The sequence below is a fragment of the Peromyscus californicus genome, unplaced genomic scaffold (genome assembly GCF_007827085.1).
Source record: "Peromyscus californicus insignis strain IS unplaced genomic scaffold, ASM782708v3 Scaffold_3__1_contigs__length_106647218, whole genome shotgun sequence".
Lineage (NCBI taxonomy): Eukaryota > Metazoa > Chordata > Mammalia > Rodentia > Cricetidae > Peromyscus > Peromyscus californicus.
In genome coordinates, this window is record NW_026294551.1 from 106102134 (window position 1) to 106123343 (window position 21210).

The 21210-nt window shown below is 44.3% G+C and overlaps 1 protein-coding gene across 2 annotated transcripts in view; it reads right to left on the minus strand.

Moving 5' to 3' along the window:
• Nucleotides 1-2275: 2275 nt before the first annotated feature.
• The window catches only part of Marf1 (meiosis regulator and mRNA stability factor 1), a 48800-nt gene continuing 29865 nt past the window's right edge, over nucleotides 2276-21210 (minus strand). For both annotated transcript variants that reach the window (XM_052759591.1, XM_052759590.1), the window contains exons 20-27: nucleotides 20322-20524; nucleotides 19286-19513; nucleotides 11225-11455; nucleotides 9589-9801; nucleotides 7462-7522; nucleotides 7260-7376; nucleotides 5821-5991; nucleotides 2276-3851 (exon numbers count right to left, since the gene is read on the minus strand). In XM_052759591.1, coding sequence (XP_052615551.1) covers nucleotides 3604-3851; nucleotides 5821-5991; nucleotides 7260-7376; nucleotides 7462-7522; nucleotides 9589-9801; nucleotides 11225-11455; nucleotides 19286-19513; nucleotides 20322-20524 — 1472 coding nt within the window. In that variant the 3' untranslated portion in view covers nucleotides 2276-3603. The remainder of the gene's footprint in view (nucleotides 3852-5820; nucleotides 5992-7259; nucleotides 7377-7461; nucleotides 7523-9588; nucleotides 9802-11224; nucleotides 11456-19285; nucleotides 19514-20321; nucleotides 20525-21210) is intronic.

Consider the following 21210-nt stretch of genomic DNA (forward strand, 5'->3'; position numbering starts at 1 on the left):
AGTGGAGGCCTTTGTCTCTTCCACAGGGAGGAATGCTTCTCTGTCAACCAGTCAGGTACAGTAAAAGACAAGATCGAACAACTCTAGATGGATCTCCAAAAATGTAAAGACAGCCTGAAGCCAGTGGCTCACTGACAGTCCAATATGGAATTGGACACTACCCTTCTCAACCCCCTTCTCCTTTTCTTAATCCTATGAGTCAAACCCTGCTTTATAAACTTGTCTAGATTTTTTCAATAACAGATTCAAAAGATTTCTAACCAGACTTTTAATCAGTTGCTATTATAGGATTACTGGCCCCCAGCTACAGAGCCAGAGGCCAGTGACTCCCGATTATACCTATGGTGAAAATCAAATTTGCCCAAAGGACTTCGATGCCCCTACTCAGCAGGAAGTAGTTTAAGAACATCACCCCTCTTTCCTGTGACCTGTTTATCAATAATAGGTGGGGGAGAGGATGTAAGCCCCTCAAACCACATGCGTGGCCAGGCCCATCCCCCAAGGACCTACACTGCTAGTTTCCACCCACAGAACACTCTAACTGCTGGACCCAGCCCCCATCCTACAGAGTAAAAAGACAAATCTCTGGACATGAAATCCCACTAATCTCCAGCCTGGAAAGCTCCACCCTAAAAAGTTCCACCTCCCCCACTCCCCGAGAAACTCTATATAAGCCTTGTATCTTGTCAAGTTTACTGCTGTTTCTCACTTGAGGAGAGGCAGCCACCTGTTATGGAATATCATTTTAAGGTGTGTTACTTTTGTTTATGTTGCATTTGTTTAACTCTGAAGCTGTGTTACTTTGCCTATCTAAAACACATGATGGTCTAATAAACGGCCAACAGCAAAGCAGGAGAAAGGATAGGCGGTGCTGGCAGGCAGAAAGACCATACAGGAGAAATCTGGGAGAGAAAAGGATTGAGAGGAGGAGGATGCAAGGGGCCAGCCACCCAGCTCACAGCAAGCCACTGAGTAAGAGGAAGATTTACATAAGCAAGAGAATGGGAAAAACCCAGAGGAAAAAGGTAGATGGGATGATTTAAGGAAAGTTGGCAAGAAACAAGCCAAGCTAAAGCCAGGCATTTAAAAGTAAGAATAAACCTCCGTGAGTGATTTATTTGGGAGCTGGGTGGAGGGTCCCTAAAGAGACAAAGAGAAAAAACAACCAACATCAGCCACCCTCCTGGTTTTTTCCCTCCCAATAAATCTCATGTGATGTTTGTTGTGCTATGTGACTTTGTGGTATTCCCTGACTCTGACTGTCAGGATACATTTTCATCCAAGCTGTAATGCTTACAATTGGACTGGTTTTTAACCTAGCCCCACAAACAAAAGCACTCATAACAGATGCTTGCTCATAAAGTTTATTGACAACTGTTTGGTCCCAAAACACAAACAGCACTTGAACCACGGGGGGGGGGGGGGGGTTCAAACAAAATAGTTAAGAAAAACATCTTGTCCCCCAAGCCTGATCAAAAGAAACAGTGCAGGATGGGAAAGGAAATTTTGGTGATAACTTTTTTCTTTTTTAACAGATAAATCTAATCTGGTACATCTTTCTAGCCAGAAAGAGTGTCTCATTATCTCCATGTGCATCATCATCTAAGCATCATCATAGCATCATCATTTAAGCCTCTGGATAAAGAAGGAGTGATTGGACTGGTCACTGTGGGCACATCACAGACTCAATGCACTTTCACTGAATTTTCACATCTTTAAACAGCAATGGTTAGTTACACTCATCCCAGAAGCATGGGCAACTCCAGCAAATGGCAAAGAAATATCCATTCACTGTACACAAATACTCTTTGTTGCCCACAGAACAAACTGACCTTTGAGATGGCTCCAAGTGACTTTAGTGACACCTGGTGTTTTCAAAGTCCATAATCCCTTCTACGCTTGCAAACCTTAAGTCTAAGCAAGCAAGCTTATCCTTAGGATGTCTGTGAATAAGGCAACTCATGTTCTCAACACTATTACATTGCTTAAAAGCCTCAGAGAAATTGCACACATGCCATCTTACTTCCTATGTACTAATCTGTAGAGGAAGTGCCATGAGGCCTTGAAGAGGAAGTGCCGGCAGGCTTTGCACAGTGTAGCAAGCCTGCAGAGCACTTCCAGTGCAGCTTCATTTTGGGCAGGTCATGTGCTGAGAACTGGGAATCACTGGCTTCATTTAAAAGATTTTGGCAACAAAAATCCAACTGGTAAAAATATCCCTCTAGTGCCTTTAATTTTGTGACATTTTTTCAAAATGCTGGCTATGGAATAAAAATCCATTTTCTGGCTTTCTAGAAAAAACCAAATATAAACATTTCCCACCAAAGAAACCATCTAACTAGTGGACGACTGTGTGCCAACAGGTTCTTTCTGCTCTATGAATGGATCTGCCCTTTTTGCCCAACAAATACAATCCATTGTAAATGTCAGGTCTCTCCAGCAGGAGTGAGAGGCCACTCATGAGCGGACACCTCAGGCACTCAGAGAGAAAGTCATTCCACAGGGTGGTGTCCACAAAGGCTGGCTTTTCCTAAATGCCAACATCAGACACCACAAAAAAACAAAAACAAAAAACGATCCCAAATGTGCTTCCAATAGTGAGAAGTAACAGAAAAACCAGACATTATTAAAAGATGACAAGATGAACTAACATGGACACACATCGTCACATGGAGAACTTCCCAGATTTACAGCCAACTTTAAAGTCACAAAAACAAAAGGTTAGGTTGATTAATCTTGGCCTTCACATTACAGATAGAACTCCAGTCTCTTCCTATAGTGGAAATAGTATCAAACCCACTCTTTTTGAAGCACCTTGCCACTCAGCTGATTTACAATCTATGCGTTTGATGCATAGTTAATCAGACTCTTTGCAACACCACCTCTCAACACATTAGTAATGTGTGCCATCATTCAAACACTGACTTTAAATTTGTGACACCGAGACCATCTCCTTTCCTTAACTTGATCCTTAGCAAACTGGGACAGAGAAAGGAAGCGTGAAACAACTTTACAGAAAGCTCCTAAATGGAATCCCTAAATGGAAACATTTAAAAATTGAAATGAAGCCACATTGGTCAACCACAGACATAGTTAAATAAAAAAAACAAGGCACACCAACAAGTCACCTGGAAACCAGGAACCTTCCTATGTCAGTCTGAAAATGGCCCTCCTGCCGCTCACTCATTCCCCAGTGTGTGACCCACAGGCTCACAGACATACATGCTTGGCTTTTCCAACAACCATAACAACATTTGCTTAAGCAAAAGACAGAGGTTGCTCAATGGGAGTTAAGTCACTTCCTGCTGAGTGATCAACCGCTGCTGCTTACTCCCTCCTACCCACATTTCATAATAGTTTAGAAACATTTGGTAAATATATTATGGATTCCTTAATGAAGGCCAGAGTTCTTTCGAATTACTGAGAGAAATAAAGGGAAAAAAAGTTCATCTGAAAGTTCAAAAGGAACATTGCCCTATGGACCATCTATAAAAGTGGCTTCTGGGGTCAAGACAGAAAATGAGGTTTTTAAGCCCATTTCTGTGTGTAGAGTCAGGTTTTTTTTCCCCCCCATCCTAATTTGATTCTGTGTTTAAATGGGAGTTAAAGCTTAGTTATAGGTGCAAAAGAAAAGTTGGCTGCCAATCTGACTCTTTTTTTGGGCTGCTTTTTGGCTGGGCTTTCCACTGTGTCCTTGCTGAACAGTGGTGTGGGGGCTTCCAAGGAGGGACTGGGAGGAGCAGGGGCAGATGCTGGGCTGCAAGGTGAGCAGGAGTCACAGGGCAGTGTCCCCCCCTCCTTCACTGGTACTGGAATTTCAGTTTTTTCTTCTTGGTTTAAAACTACAATTCCTAGAAAGACAGAAAAGTAAATAGATTTAGTTCTAGGTCTCATAAGCAGCACTGGTTTTCAGTCCATCTGTATTTAAAAAACAAAAACAAGCTTATAAAACCCTACCAGAACCAGGTGTGATAGGCAGCTTGTTATTCCAGCCCTCAGGAAGCTGAGGCAGGATTACCACAGTACCAGGTCAGCCTTGGCTACACATCAAGATATTGTCTAAAAACACAACAAAACAAGCTAGTCGTGGTGGCACACGCCTTTGATCATAGCACTCTGGAGGCAGAGGCAGGCAGTTCTCTGAGTCTGAGGCCAGCCTGGTCTACAGAGCGAGTTCCAGGACAGTCAGAGATACACAGAGAAACCCTGTCTCAAAAAAAAAAAAAAAAAAAAAAACCTAACAAAACAAACCAACAACCAAAATGTCACATTTATGTCACAATTTAGATATTAGCTACATGGTCAATAGTATGTCACAAAAAGTCAAATATTTATAAATGACAGATCACCTCTCTTTGGATTACAAATTTTAGATAGGTCATATTTGACTACCTATCAAAGGTTAGGTTTTCATCCTCAGACTCTTTGCTTCTTCATTTCTTTGTTTGGTGACCAAAGACTCATAGGCCTCATGTGAACTTTCTGAGGCAGCAGGGACCTGCCCATTCTTCTTACAGAGGTCACATGCTCACCATGGTGTTGACACCAGGGACAAGAGGAGAGTCACATGGAACCATAGCTACTTTAGAAGGTCAACTGTCTTAGAGCACATGTAACCCACATATGTTTGAGAAAGACAGACCACTGTGCCTTAGATGCCTTCTGTGTATAGCAAGGGACCCCTGATGCCAATGACACAGGCCAAGTGATGGTGACAGAGCCCCAGCTTCTCCTCAGGAGATGGGCAGAGAACTGTGTTCCTTAGGTTCTAGCTCTCCTCTGTCACAAGCATTTGGAAGAGCTCCTGTGTACATGTGCCAGAGCCCCATGAAGAAGCAACTCTCCAGCTCTACCCCCCCCAACCCCTCATTTCAAAGAAGCACCGCGAGCCTGTGCTCTTACTGTCTTTCCAAGCAAACACTCTTCAGGCCCTGTCTAGGGTCACAAGTGTCAAACCCTGCTTAAAAAGACTATGGACAGTGGAAGCCTAGAGTAGAGAAGAAAGTATGGGCAGAAAAAGGAATAGTCAGAATACAGTGACAAAGAGGGGAAAGTGAAGGGTCTCAAAGAGCAGCTGGGACTCCTCAAAGAAGGCAGAATGACAGACCGACAAGAGGCCTTAGTCACTTAACCTGTGGAGGTGGAGGCCCCATTAGCCCCAACACCTGACACCAGGCTAGCACTAAGTTAGGATGTTAAGAAGTCAACTTTCAGGCAGGCATGATGGCACACACCTTGAATCCTCGCACTCAGGAGGCAGAGGCAGGTGGATCTCTGTGAGTTCAAAGCCAGCCTGGTCTACAGCGTGAGTTCCAGGACAGCCAGAATTACAGTGAGACTCTATCTTGAAAAAACCCAAAACCAAAACAACAACAAAAAGGCCAGTCAGCTTTCTTGGCTTTCAGGTCACAGGATATACTCTAGGGCCTCAAACCATAGGTACCTTGCTCAGACCAGCTTCCTAAAGCCCTAGTATCCACTGGACCCAAAGCAAAGGCTTGTGTAGCAGGTGACAGTTGTTGTCTAAGGAGCAGCTGAACCTCAGACATGGTGGGAAGGCCAGAAGTCCCAGACGACCTGAGATAGGACTCACTACTCAAAAGGCTCTTCCACAGCCTGGTGACATTGGCCCCCAACTTCAGATTATACTTGATATATAAGTTAAATTTATTAGTCAAAACCCCAACAAGGAAAGGAAGAGTCTGAATAATCAGCACAAGTACTTTTATACCCTTTGTCCATCAGACACCTTCTACACTGGCATCATGAGTCATTTGCTAAACCCACAGACAAGTGACCAGCATACACGGTGTGACCTACCCAGAGGCTCTTGAGGGTATTCCTCAAACTGAATGAGATCCGTGGCTTGCAGGATGACGGGATCTGGTCTTAGTTGAGGGGATGGCAGGCATGAAGGGACAGGAGCACAGAGGAGGTCAACAGGGGAGCTGTTGGTCAGGTGCAGGAGCTCCTGCTCCATCTGGCTGGGCCCTGCACAGAGAAGGCAGGCGGCTACATTCAGCACAGGCACAAAGGTCTGCTCCTGTAGCTTTCTTCAGCCCCAGAAATCAGCATGAAATACTCAAGCACTCGTTATGTGTGTATATAATATATATAATAAACAAAAACAAAGCCATTATCAGAATACTCCTGGAAAACAATATCTGCTGAAGACTTGTGTTCTTAAGAACACTGGTCTCTGAAGAGGCCCAAAAAGGAAGAGCCTTTGGAAGAGAAACCAAACTGCCGAGGATTGGGGCAGTAGAAGGAGCCAGGGCCAAGAAGCTTCAGCAATGTCAGATGCTGGAAATAGCTTTTCTCAAAGCACAAGGCACAGTAATCCTTCTATCTACTCGTGATGTTATGTGAAGACCCCTCTTACATTTAATGATTGAGTTCAAGTCTATAGGATGCTGGAGTGGCTTCTGTGATACAGAGCTGGCTCTACATAAAGCCTATGACTCAGTAGTTACCTGGAGGAGCACTTTTGGACCACTGTATGTCACGCCCCATGTCAGATCCCTGAGCCCCTTTCCTCATGAGGCATGTGTGCTGTGTCCTTTCCACATCTAGTCTAGCAATGACCCAGCTCAGCATAGCCCATCAACCTTGGTACCTACTCACCCTGACCAGGCTTTAGCAGAACTCTATTAGACTATCAGCACAACAAATTCACCTACCCTTCCATCCACCTCTGTTTAGCCTTCCTGGCACTCTGTCCCCAGGTCTTTGAGGCTAGGCTTTCTTTCCTTCTATCACCACAGTTTTAAACAGTTATTTAGTAAACATCAAAAAACACCTGAATTGGGATATTCTTTAAGGATCTTACTTAGCCAATCACTCAATACTACCACATATAGACCTGTTAAACTACACACCAAATTGCACTAGGAAAAAAAAATTAATGTTTCGGTCTGGAGAGATGGCTCATCAGTTAAAAGCATGTTGTTCTTGCAAAGAACCTGGATTTGGTTCCCAGAACCCACATAGTGGCTCACAACCATCCATAATTCCTGTTCCAGGAGATCCAATGCCCTCTTCTGACCTCCTCAGTCACCAGGCAGGCGTACACATGATGCACAGATACATGCAGGCAAAACATTCATACACATAAAAATGAAATACATCTAATTTTTTATGAATGCTTAACTTAATGAAATTGCCCACTGTCCTCTTTCCTCCAAGTGTCTTACCCCAAGCCTCCTCCTGGAACTTTAAGGCTTTACCTACTTTGTTGCTTTTCCTCTAGTACCCAGTACCTGTTCTGAGCTGGAGTTCTGATGCTATTCGAGATTCTGAGACCTCCAGGATCTGTCTGCTAACTGCAGGCTGGTTTTCATGACTGGCAGGGAACAGGCCAAGGGAGCTCAGCTGGTCTAGAAGAAAAGATCACCCATCAGTGAGAAAGGTCAGTGAGAGAATCACAATTGAGTCAAGGGAGGGGAATGGGGGCTTGCTTACTTTTCATGTCATTTTTTAACACTACAATTCTCTTATAACCATGTCCCTTTATCCAGACGACCTGTGTAAAGACATACACATCTGGTTAAGCAGTAGAAAAGGAGGCGAAAGTACACTAACATTCAGGTGAGTGGGGCTTCAATGCCTGCTTCTCACACACCAGAATCAGAACTCAGTAAATGCCAACAACTTTTCTATGTCCTTTCTTTAGCTTCACAGATAGCAGAGGATAGAAACACCCTCCCTCTGCCCCCAGAAAAAGCTGAGTAACCAGAATCACAAGACACAGTATAAAAAGTACTTATGACTCTTCAATAATGTCTACTGTAGTTTTGGGACTTAAATCCAGAAACTTCCCACATCAGAGTACTTACATTTCTAATAGAAACTGAACTCAACCTCAAAGGACAGCATCTCCCAGACTCTACAACGAACTGCTGATCCTGACAGTAAAACAGCAGCCCTGACCTAGTGGTACTGCTCTCCACCTTCAACCAGGTCAGGGTGGGAGTAAGCTTTGGTTCCCAGGGGTCTCTACCTCAGATCTATCACCAAATCCCTGTCTTCAGCTTCCAGGCATTCTTCTACTGTTTCATCAGAGGCCGAGCACCCTATGTCTCAAATGCTTGGAATCAGAGGGGTTTTGGATTTGGGAGTATTTGCATATACCTAATGAGATAATTTGTGGTCTGGGTGCATTTAAACTAGAAATTCATCTATTATCTCATAAGCACTGTACACTGTACATAGCCTGAAGGCACTTTAGATGTATTTTCCCTTGTTTTTATAGTAAAAAAAAGTGTTTTGACTGCAATTCATCACAGGTGGTCAGGGTAGACTGTCCACTGTGGTGTCATGTTGCTTCCAGAATTTTGGAATATTTTGGGGTTTAGAATTAGACTACAGGTGCCCCCATGTGTTTCAACCCAGCTTCACCTCCTTCACCGATACCTTCTAGGGCCTTGGCATCAGTCAGGACCCTGCATAAGTTCCCTCCTCCACTCCAGTATCTCTTAGTTCTTCTGTGGACAGCAGTGATGCTTTTCCAAAGGTAAAGCTAAGCTTTCCTGCCTTCCCCACAGCAAAGGGAAGCTCCTACCTGGAGGAGCAAGGCCCTCAGAACAGCTCCTACTCTAGCAGAGGCTCTAGCATTCTTGCATTTTTTCATTTCTATTTTTTGCAGTACTGAGGATCAACTCAAAGCCTTGCTGTAAGCCCCACGAGCCACTGAAGTGGCCAGGCCCCTTCCACGAGGACCTCTAACTGACAGGTTCCACCCACAGAATACTCTAACTTCCCTAACTGCTGGACTCTGCCCCCACACTGCAGGAGTGGCCAAGTCCCTCCCCCACCACCCCAGGACCTCTGCCAGGTTCCACCCACAGAATACTCTAATTGCCCTAACTGCTGCCCCCCATCCTGCAGAGCAAAAAGCCCAATCTCTGGACATGAAATCCCCGAAAAGTTCCACTCCCTTCTCAAGAAGCTCTGTATAAGCTCTCTATCCTGTTCAGTTTGCTGCTGTTTCTTGCTCGAGCAGAGGCAGCCATCCTCCTGGCTTATTCCCAATAAATATCTTGTGTAAGGTTTGTTGTGTGGTGTGACTTTGTGGCATTCCTTGGCTTCTAGCTGCCAGGATACCTTTCCATCTAAGCTGCAATGCTTACACTTGCCATGCAGCTAAGCAAGCACTCTCACAATAGATTCTCTTCCTCTCACAGCTACTGGCTGTTCATCTGTGCATGCCACCTTACCTACCACAACAGCCTGTGCATATTCCTTGCCACATGGTAACTCAGACATCTGTGATGTTGCCCTTCCAGGATTCCTATGCTCACGAAGTGGGCCCTGCCTGGGCCATTGTCCACCCTCACTGAGCCACACTCTACTTAGGACATCTGCTTAAGTGTCCTATCTGGTTACGTGACCACTGAGCACACTTTTAGGGAGGACAGCCTGCAACTTACTTACCTGACACACAGGAATAAAGGTTTAGAAAATCACTGAGAAACACTAAAGTCATTCATCTTATCTGGCAGCACTCTGATGGCACCTTACATCTCTGATCAGGAGTCAGCGATGGCTCTTCAGGAAGACACTTTCTCGGAAGCTGAGGAAAACACCTACCTGTGGGATGGCTCCCAATAGCTCCTCCACACTACTGAAGCCATATGTTTTGGGCTGCAGTGTTTCTCCAACATACTTGGTATAGGCCACGGAAAATTCATGAAGGAAAATCTGCTGGTAGTGATAGGTGTGAAGCAAAGACCGCACATTCTTTGCAAACAAGTATAGGCTTGTGAGCTTCACACACTCTTCTGCCTTATCATTTGTAAACACCTGGCCCAGAAGAGAGAGAAGGATTAGAAACTTCCCGAGTGACCACCTCTGTCCCCTCTGGTTGAAGGCCTTCTGCCAAGAACACTCTGAAGGCCCCAAATCAACTTGGTTTCTAGGACGGGCTCACAGAAAGGTCTCCCAGGGCCCTAGGAGGGGTTCATGGCAAGGCCTTCCAGAGAGGCTAAACAACCCAGGGCAACTTTGTTTTCTCTGCAGTGTAATTCTGTCAAGTTTGAAGAAACTGTGTGAGCAAGGAAGGAAAGCAGGCCCAAAGCAAGCAGACAGGAAAGATGAGACAATCTCAATAGACACACAGTGGCTGTGGCCACTAGCTCTCATCTTCCAGAAATAATGTGAGGCCGAACAATGGTGGTTATCCTTGCAAACACACACAAAACTCCTGTGTCTTCTGGTACCCAGCTTTTGAAACTACATGTGGAGACTGCAAAAAAACTAGGAGTATAAAAATGTTTCTGAATCCCAACAATCAAAAATTAGTTGGAAAGTCAAACTCATAATGAACCCAAGGTGTTTCCACAGCACTTCTCCACACTGTATCACACACTCAGCGTTACACATGCTGTCCTGCCATGCAACACCAACAAATGCTGCCTGAATGACCTCAGTCAGATTTGCATCTATATGCTATTAATGTAGCGTTTTTACTGCTCACTCCAACCTGCTATTATTTAACTCTGAAAAACATCAAAGATGCTCTAGGTCCTACAGTTTCAAGATTCAGCCAAGATTCTTTTACAGGAAAACAAACAAGAACATCCGTCTCAATATGCAAATCTCTGTTCTTCTTTTGTAAATGGTAAAACCGTATGCATACCAATCAGTTATTCTCCAGTTCCATGAGCTCCAAAGCCTTTTTCTGACTTCTGTGGGCACCAGGCATGCATTTGGTACACATACATAAATGCAAGCAAAACATTCATACACATAAAATAAGTCAATCTAACAGTAAATAAATAAATGCAAATTTTTAAAAAAGAAAAGAGCCATGAATGTGAGAGAGAGCTAGAAGGGGGTATATGAGAGGGGATGGGAGATGAAATGGAAGGGGGAAATAATGTGATTATATTTTAATTTCAAAAGATAAAAAATTACTAAAAGAGGTGGGCAATGGTGGTACACACTTTTAATCCCAGCACTTGGGAGGCAGAGGCAGGCAGATCTCTGTGAGTTCAAGGCCAGCCTGGTCTACAGAGTGAGTTCTAGGACAGCCAAGGCTACATAGAGAAACCCTGTCTCGGAGGGAAAATAAAATTAGTAAAAAAAAGAAAAATGGCCAGCCAATTTCAGAACCTCCAGTGTTCCTCCAGCTCTACAATACTAATGCAGACCTAACAGGACTCCAGAAGAGCTGGGCTGAGAAGCTTCCAATATGATGGGTCTAAAGACCCATTCACACATGTACCTCCACTAAGTAAGGCAGACTCTTCAGTAGTTCAGTCAAGGTCATGAATCCATATTCACAGGGGTTAAGAGGAGTACTGTGGGTGGTTTCGTAATGTCTCCTAAGCTCATCAACAGAAAGATAGGTATCTTCTTCCCAAGACATCAATAACACCAGCAACTGGGCAGTGAGAGACCGCAGAGACTTCTTGTTGATCAGCTGGATCTGTTTGCCAGACTTCAGATCAGCAACCTAAAGAAAGGAGAATGCAAACCCAGTTCAGATCATCTCATTCTGACTAACAAGACCAACAGAGGCTCTTACACACAACAGAGTGAGTGGGTTTCTTTGTGACAGCAACCAACACTTGGAACGAGACTGGAGCAGAAACTGCTTTCACCCTCCTACGGTTCAACCCATAAGCCCAAACTCCACCCATTCATCTTTCATGCAGTATTTGGAAGACACTGTTGTGGTTCTCTGCTTCTGTGTTCTTTCTTTCTTGCTGTTTTCCTTAAAGACAGACAGGTGAACTTGTTAGAATTCTACCTTTACTCCAGCTACACATGTGCAGTTCAGGATCTTGTGTCTTACATCATCAGTGTGTGCTGGCGACTATGTGCACGCAGTGTGGTCACACAATCTGCGCCTTAAAAAAGCCAGATGCAGGCCCCCCCTCTCTGCTCCCCCGCCCCATCTTTCTCTCTTTCTTCCCCAGGCCTGGTCTTTTTATCCCTCCCCCCTTCCTAATAAAGTTCTCTGTAACTAGGTAGTTGTGGCCATGGCTTGTGACCTTTCCACAGCACCACTTATCACTCATTTCATTGGTGCCGTAGACTCAGATAGGACATTCTGCCTGCTCTGTGTCCAGGGTTGAGTGTTGTCGGAAACCTATACTGAAGACCTGTGACTGCGTGCTCCACTTTTTTCATTTATCCAGCCACCGGACCGCTCTGCACACACCACACATGCCACCAAGATTGGTGAGTTCCCCTGCCGTTTCCCACAACTGCAGCCTGAGCTATATTCCTCGCACTGGATCCCTGGGGGGTCCTCGGGCTGCACTTGCACCAACTCATTCTCTCTCTTGATGAAGAGGTCAATGCTGTCGGACCCCCAGGGGGTCCTCATGCTGCATATGCTCCCAGCCCTTATTCCTCTCTTGATGAAGCGGGGAGTAACCTGAGCTGACTCATAGATCCTTCTCCAACCTCGGGGTTGACTAGGACTGGAGTCTGATCCTGTTTCTTTATTTTAATTTTTTATTTTTCTCTCTTGGCACTGCAGCCATGGGACATAGGGGCTTCCTTCTCATGGTTCCATCCCTCCTCTGACAAATGCCTTAAATATCCCCAGATACCATTAAATTTGGCTGCTTGAACCCTGATATTTCACAGGAATTATCTAACTTTTGCCAGCAAACAGGCAAACGAAAAGAGTTACCTTATCCCCAAGCTTTCTACCAAAGCTCTGAACCCTTCTCCCTCTCCATTTCTGATTCTTTCTCTGCCACGTGCAACCACTTCTGTCTACCTGACTTCTGCTTTCTGCTCTCCGGCATTGGGCGGGCTTTAACTCACCTTAACTCCTCCCACTTGTTCTCAAGCTGCCCTGAGAAGCACAGACGGGTCTGAAAGCAGGCTAGGATGCAGGCAAATAAGTTTATGGTCAGGACCCACATGGGGATCACAGTAATCAAGATGGATGGCTCTTCAGCCAGAGATCAGTTTACACCCTGCCTCCTGGCAGGTCTTCCTAAAGCTGTCCTCAAGCCAGCAGACATCAAGAAAAAAAAAAATTCAAGACACGGAATAAAATCTTGTCTCTTGTCTTCCAGACCTCCCCAACATAAGGGCTAAAACTTAAGCATCTGGAAAGCAAGGCTCCTGACCCCACAGGTGGAAGTTTCAGCTGTGGCATTTAAGGTATACCAGGGGAGAGATGAAAAAGCCCGAGAACAGAATTGCCAAGTGCTGGCACACGCTGTCCGACTGGCTCCCAAAAGCCGCTGGGTCCTTGTTTTAAGTGCAGGGGGGAAAAAAAAAGAGGCCATGCGGGCTAGTACGTGCCCTGACAAAGTTCAAAGTGCCTTGTTCAAAGTGCTACCTAGAAAGACAACCGGTCAGCTGACTGCACCCAGGCACCAAGGGACATGGGAGCATCAAGCTAAGACCTCCAGCGGACCTCTAGGCTTGGCCACAGGCTCGCTTGCAGGGAACCCAGAACGCAGCATGGAAGTGATCCATTTCCTTCCTTCTGGACACCAGAGCCACTAACCCAGTCCTGGGAGTTTTGGGGTCTCACCTCTCCTCATTTCCCTATTGTTGGGGTAGGGAGGACAGTCTTAGATTTAATTGTACTTTCAGGGTTATATGGGAAAAGGTTTTCCAGCTAAGGTAGGAGCTTTCATTTCATTGCTCCCTCCATGTGCCTCACTCCAGACCTGTCAGAAGTGCTTCTTCTCCTCATGCACACAGACAGGGCACTGATCTCTGCCTTGTCCCTAATTCCAGAAGAATGAGGTCTCACCCCACAAGCTTTTCTCTTCCTGGTTCCCTCTTCTAATTAACTGCTCAGCTAATGGTTACAGGACCACCACAGAACTGGAGTCCAGGGATAATCAAGTAAGAAACTGTAACAGTTAAAAGGTATTTACACCCCCAGACCCAAAAGTATCTGGGCTCTAAAAAAAAAATTTAATATAACCATCTATTACTGTTAAATGCTCTCAACAATTTATCACGTGTGTCTCCTGGATGCTAAACTAGTAAAGGAAACAGGTGCCTTAAAATAATCTGTCTCTGATAAAGCTTATCTCAGGTTAAAAAAAAAATTAAAAAATGTTCCAATCTCTCTGTCTCTCTTGTTAACACTAACCAATACAAGCAGAGTACTAAACACTACAATGATCACTAATTTTCTCATAGCTGCTTCTTAATATGTTCAAAACTTTTTCCAAGCTCCAGAAACCAGCTTAAGTCCATCTGGACAGGTCAAATCTACTTCAGATAAGTGCCAAACACAAACTCCCCTGGTCTGGGAACACTCTAAAGAAAATAAAAATACTGATTTTTTTTTTTCCTAAACTTTCTCTGTCTTACCAGCATCTTGTCAGACACAAAAGCAGCCAGAGTGTGAAGCCAAGAGGGATGAACAGCTCCAAGGCAGCAGGACAGCCCACCATCCCAGGATGCCTAACCCCCCAAGAGTCAACTGATGCCCACCAAGTCAGCTGGAAGCAGTTTTTCTGGGAGAAACGATGCCCCTATTCCTATTCAAAGCCCCTTGCTTTTTTATAATAAGCAAAACGTCTGGAATGTTAGAATTCTGCCCTTACTCCAGCTACACATGCACAGCTCAGGGTCTTGCGTCTTATGTCATCAGTGTGCACTGGCGACTACTGCACGTGGCATGGTCATGTAATCTGCGCCTTAAAAAAACCAGATAAAGACCCCACCCTCACTCTGCTCTGCTCCCTCCGGCCCCCACTCCTCTCTCTCTTTCCTCCCCAGGCCTGGTCTTTTTATCCCTCCTCCCCTTCCTCCTAATAAAGTTCTCTGTAACTAGGTAGTCGTGGCCATGGTTCGTGACCTTTCCACACGGTAACCAGCGCTGCCGCCAGCGCCGCTTATCATTCATTTCAGAACTGACATGCCTTAGCCAAGCTAGTGACTAGGCTTGGTGACCACAAGGAGAACTGCACTTTTCTGAGGCCCTACAACTAATTTTAAAGCTGGCATTTTCATCTGCTATGTATCTAGTTGATCATTTCAGATTCTCAAGGAGACAAAGAACTTAAGGGAAGGAACCTGTAAAAGATATATGGCATTGTCTGGGCACCAAATACCAAGGCAAAGACAAGTGCTTGGTGACTGAGAGAGATCACTGGCCTTCAGATGCAGGACCTGCCATAAACCTTAACTGCAGGTAGTAGAGCTCTGTGCACTTGTACCACCAGCCAGTGGATCCAGTCTTCTCCCTTAGGCTTCTTCCCCTTTGGCTTTGCTTTCTCTGCAAGAACCAAAGGGCTCATCACCCACATTAAGACCCGAGGGATCACATGCTTGTCCTCTTTAGGACTCTTGACTCAGCCCAGCATCAGCACATCTTTATTTTTCAGATGCACTCTGGACTGGACACAAGTCCAGAGGGTTCAAGTCACTGTCTTAGGATCCCAGACCAATTACCAATACTGTTGCTTTTTAAGAAAACCAAACAAAACTCTGTTTCTTTGATTCTGCTGAAACCTATCTCTTGATCTCAATCATCTAGGACATGGTTCAGAAGTAACAATGTTTGGAGCACACTCAGGGATCTTGTAGACAGCCTGAGAAGCTGTGCATAGCATTTCCCTCAAGCTCCCCATGAGGCTCCAGTGGGCAGCCAGGATTGCACTGGGTCTCTCACCTTTTCCTGCCTTTGCTACTTGAACCACAACTCCCATTAATTAATCTTTGGCTCTGGTTCAGAGTCTTGATTGCGTTTTTGTGGTTTTGAAACAGGGTCTCATGTAGCCCAGACTGGCCTTTGCAGGAAGCGAAGAATAAGTCCTTCTCAACCCTTTAAGGAATGGAATCTACCTCAACGTGGAAACACACCCTTAACTCTTCCCTCAGTTAAGATAAGGGCTGGAGAGATGGCTCATTGGTTAAGAGCACACTGTCTGCTCTTCCAGAGAACCAGGTTTCAATTCCCAGCATGACAGATCACAACCATTTACAACTCCAGTCCCAGAGGATCCAAAGTCCTCTTCTGGCCTCTGTGGGCACTGCAAATACGTGGTGCACACACATACATGCAAGCAAAACACCCATATACATAAAAAATAACAAATGTTCTTTAAAAACTGTTTATTCAGTTGTTCAAGAAAAAGACTCAGCTAAATGATGTGTGGGTTCATCATAAGACAAAGTATTTTTCCTTTCCAGAATTTCCAACCCCCACCCACAAGTCACCATGAGGCATGGCTGCTTTGTCTACCCACCTTTCAGTCTTGACTTGGAAAGCTCTATATTCCTTTTTCTCTTCTGTCTTTTCTTTTGGATGCAGCCAGAGCCTAGGAACATGTTCCCTGGTACTCTGAGCTTCCTTATACTTTCTGTAAAACTACCCTCCTTACCATGTGGCTGACCTCTGTGCCAGCTTTTCAAATGGCTTTGTCTCCTCTCTTTTCCACTCTTCTATTCTAGGTACAGCAAAATTTACAGCCTGCCTACCTGGTTTTTCTTTTTTTAAACTCTAATTGACCTCAAGCTTCCATTTTGAGTCTGTTTTTATATTTTTTCTTCAATAAGACTAAAAACCCCAAGAAGAAACTCAGATGTACTATTCCTTGGGTATCAGTGCTGGCTCTGCCAGACTCCTCAGGGTTTCTGGCAATACTAATTGCCTGCCTTTTAATGATGTAACAAAGGAAAAGATGGACCTGCTCCCAAACCTCTAGACAGTACTACTTTCTTCAATCTCCCCTGTTTTCTCTCAAGTCTCAGTCCTTTTTTACTTGGTTCTGTTTCTCCTTGTATGCAGTACTGAGGACTGAACCCAGGGCTTTGCAAGCTGAGCAAGCTCTCTACTACTGAGCTGTAATTCCAGTCTTTTTATTTTTTTCAAAATCAGAGACAGAGTCTTGTTAAGTTGCCCAAGCTGGTCTTGAATTTCAAGTATTCCTGCTTTAGCCTCCTGAGGTCCTGGGATTATAGGCCAGGCTTCTGTTTCTCATGTTGCTGAACATCTTAGCACCAAGGGGCCACTAGTTCACTCGTATTCCTGTCAACAATTTAAGTTCTTCTGCCCCTAAGTCCTTTTTGTTGTGGTCATCTAGCCAGGTCTCACCATGAGCCCAGCCATCCGCTTCTGAACCCGCACCTGTGTGATATGCCAATGGTTGCTGTCTCTACCATCCATCTGTGAGCATCAGCTCGCCATGTGCACAATGTTCCTCATCCTTGACTCCACACATCAGACCTTCTCTGAGCTCTTCTACCTTAAGTCTTGACTCCTCTTCTCTTTAAACAGTTACCGTAACCTTCCATTTAATGATAACATAGCACTCTTTTCCTGGTGACAAATGCCAGAATTAGTTTTACTAGGGCCGACCTAATAGCCCTCATTCTTGTGAAAGATTAAGGCAGTCCTTCCTTCTGGTCCACCTCCACCTCCTCATCATACTACCCAGAAGCCCTTTCTTCACCTGTGTCTGCTCATTTCCCAGAAGCCCTTCTTGCCTGTGTCTGCTCATTTCTCAAGTCATCCTTCTTTGATACTCCCAAACACACTCAATTGCAGCACCTGAATATTAGCCCAGCTGCTCATTAGTTAGTTCCCTTCATCCCCCATATCTAGCTGTGGCCATCACGTTTTTCCTCTCACAAGCAAGCTAGCCAAAAGCTGTGGCAAATCCTGCTGCCATTTTCCCTTGACATCTCATTGCTGACCCTACTCTAAGTGCTGTTCTCAGCAGCAAGCCAGTCACCTCCACCCACCTAAGTCTCATGGAATGCAACTGGCCAGTCCCCTTCTGTTTCCTCTAACCTATCGGCAATCAGTATATAACCAGATTCTCTCTGTGCCTCTGACTGATGGTGCCACCACTTCCTGCTTCCCTTTCCATTTCTTCCTCCTGGCAATTATTCCCTAGTCCTGTGCTATAGATGTTCTGGAAACTGTCCAGCTGCTCTACCTATAAGTGGGAAAGTCAGCTCAGCATAGGAGGGCAGGGAAGAGGAAGAAGGTGCCCTCTAAAAGGGTTTTGCAGCCATAAGGGTGCTGCAAGCTGCAGGAAAACGTAATGAAATTCAGCTATCACAAAAGCTACTTCTCTTCTCAAGCCTTGGTGGTATTTTAGCTTTTGTATGTATATTAGCTGGTTCTTGCTGGTTCTTACAGTGATTTTCTTGTAATGCTATGCATGCTTCCTAGAACTCCTAACAGTGTATTTATCTAAAATATCTATCAAGCATTCAAGGTCAAACAAAACAATTCCTGTCTCCTAGGTCAGGCAATAGCTTTATTTCTTGTGCTATTTAGGGTGAGACCCTCCTTTCTTATATAACCTTACTAATAGATCCCTAACTTCTTACACTTCTAGGAATGTAATTGAACACATAGATCCCCTTTTTGATATACTAACCCACCCTTAGCACTCAGTTGACCTCCTCTTTTACCACTCCCATTTTGTGTTGTAAAAGAAAGCCTGGTGGTCACTGCCTGAGGAAAATTCTTACCTACCTTTATGACCCCATAAGAATTCAAGCCTGATGACCTTGCTCTGGCAGAGGATCGATATTGCTTGGGTTTATAACTAAATACCTCAGAGACTTGAGAGGACTCAGAGGTATAAGGAGATGAAGAGGAAGAAAGGAGTAGAGAACTTGAGGATGGAGAATGGAGAGGGCAAAGGAGGATTTTTGATCAGAGAGTATGTGTGGATGGGATGGAAGATGAGGAAGAGCCAGACTGGGAAGTACTAGCTGGGTAAGAATGAGATGAGAAGGACCAAGATGAGGCAGAAGTAAGACTAGAGAAATTAGGCAAGAAAGGAGCTAGGCATGAGAATAGAACTAAAGCTGTGTTGATAGGATTTTATCTCAGAGGAATAAAGTAGACGGACAAAGAGCTTGGTGTACTTAGATTCATTTTCCAAAAATAATTCTCGCCATTTGTAGTTTCTCTCCTGAGTCCCTGGGAAGTATAATATTAAGGCTGGTCCTTTTAATATTATACAAGACAAAGGCAATTCTAAGCTTGTGCTTATTCTTAAGATGACCCCTAAATGAGTCAGGATCCATGGAAGATAAATGATACAGTTTCCCAGGAATCTTGGAAACGAAGAACTCTCTGGAAGGATTCAACTTTACCTGAGCATACACACCCTAGGGTAAAAAGTGACCTTGTCAAGTTCAGAATGGTCATAAATAAAAGATATAAAAGGAAGACCATGAATCTAAAGTATCAAATCAAGCTACCTTGTATTACCTAGTAAGGCACACAGCTGTGACACACAGAGTACAGAAATGCTGCAGTACACACAACACCCCATGTGGACCATGACACAGCCTACTCAGTAGAAGGACATCGGCTTACCTTTACAACATGGCAGAGCTTTTGTGTCAAAGCAGAGACTGAGCTGACATTGTAGTCTTGAAGACGAAATGTATAGCCAAAAGTTTTAGCATATTCTGTAAGCAGATCTGTCATCATAAGGCAGTTATCTTTTTGGGACCGTAGAAGCTTAACAAACTGGGCAGCTAGAGCTTTGAATCGCTCCACTTCGGTCAAAGTCAGGATTTTCTCTTCTCCACATTCCAACACCTTAAAAAACACATAGGGAGAAAGGAGGAGTTTGAATACATGATTGTATGTAGAGTTAAATGGCATGGAAACGTACACATTGGTCACTTAAGATGGGAATGTGGTTATGGAGGTGCAGTTCTGCAAGATCAGAAAGTTCTTCCCTGGGCACTCAAATACACATGTAAGACATTCCTTTTTCTGGTGGTAAATTCTGGTATATATATCTTACAACAATAAAAAGTTTTAACAAAACTTTTGGAGTCAAAGACCATGTTGATAAAATTAATAACAGAAATCCAACCCCACTTGGAAGAGTTCATCATGAATCCCCCCCACCTCCAGCCAACGAGATTTGGGAAGCATGGTACTACTCAAAAAATACCCAGTTTAACATTTAAACAATCTCATCCTATTTTCAGTGATTACTCTAACACAAGTTGAAGATTTTTGTTTGTTTGTTTTTGTTTTTTCGAAACAGGGTTTCTCTGTGTAGCTTTGCACCTTTCCTGGAACTCACTCACTCACTTACAGTCTGGCCTCAAACTCACAGAGATCACTTGGCTCTGTCTCCCAAGTGCTGGGATTAAAGGTGTGCGCCACCACCACCCGGCGAAGATTATTTTGCTGTTTAACCCAGGCTGGCTTCAATCATAGAATTCTCCAGCATTCACCTTACAAATTCTGGGATTACAGAACAAATCCCCCATTTACCTAAAATTACTAACAGTTTTAATGATGAGACTATTTCAAACTCATAACTAAAAACAATAACAATACCTTCTATACATTGCTCAGAAAAACAAAGAATTAGAATCTCTTCACTTACTTGTAAAATCTCAGGTATGGCTTCCAAAAGTTCCACCAGCTTGGTAAATCCATAATATGCAAGTTTGCACTGCCGGCCAAAGTGGTGGTGGTAACAGGGAATGAACTTGTTAAACGGCATCCGGAAGTGGGGCTGGTGGCGCAGCAAGTCCACAACATCCTTGGAGAACTGCTTTGTCCTTTCTATCTCATCCTGAGTTCGTTCTTTAAAAAAACAAAGCACCTTAGACATCAGGCTTCCACTCACTGTGTTTAGTACCGGCCTGCAGGGTGTTACTGGAGTCACAGAGGTCAGCTTTGCCTTCCCCAGCCACACAGCCTACAATCAACTAAACACTTGGTACTAGGTTCTTTGCCAATGGTTCTTTTTTTTTTTTTTTTTTTTTTTTTTTTTTTTTTTTTTGGTTTTTCGAGACAGGGTTTCTCTGTGTAGCTTTGCGCCTTTCCTGGAACTCACTTGGTAGTCGAGGCTGGCCTCGAACTCACAGAGATCCGCCTGGCTCTGCCTCCCGAGTGCTGGGATTAAAGGCGTGCGCCACCACCGCCCGGCGCCAATGGTTCTTATACAGGCTCAAGGCATAATCATGAGAAGTGAGGTTGCTACTGTGGGAGGTGAGAGACACATGTATCATCACCTACAAGACAGGAACAATTTATAAAACCTGTCCACTACACCTATGTGAACAAGACAGACAGAGGTCTAGGTTTTCGAGCAATACGATGTTACTTCTATGAAATCACACTTCTAAACATTCACACATTTTTTGTTTATTCATTTGATCTTCCGTTCAAAGTTGCCAGCAGAAAAGACTATCAGGCATCAAAACTTTAACAAAATTAAAGAAAAGAAAATTAAACAATGATCTTCATTTCTATTAATTTTAAACTGA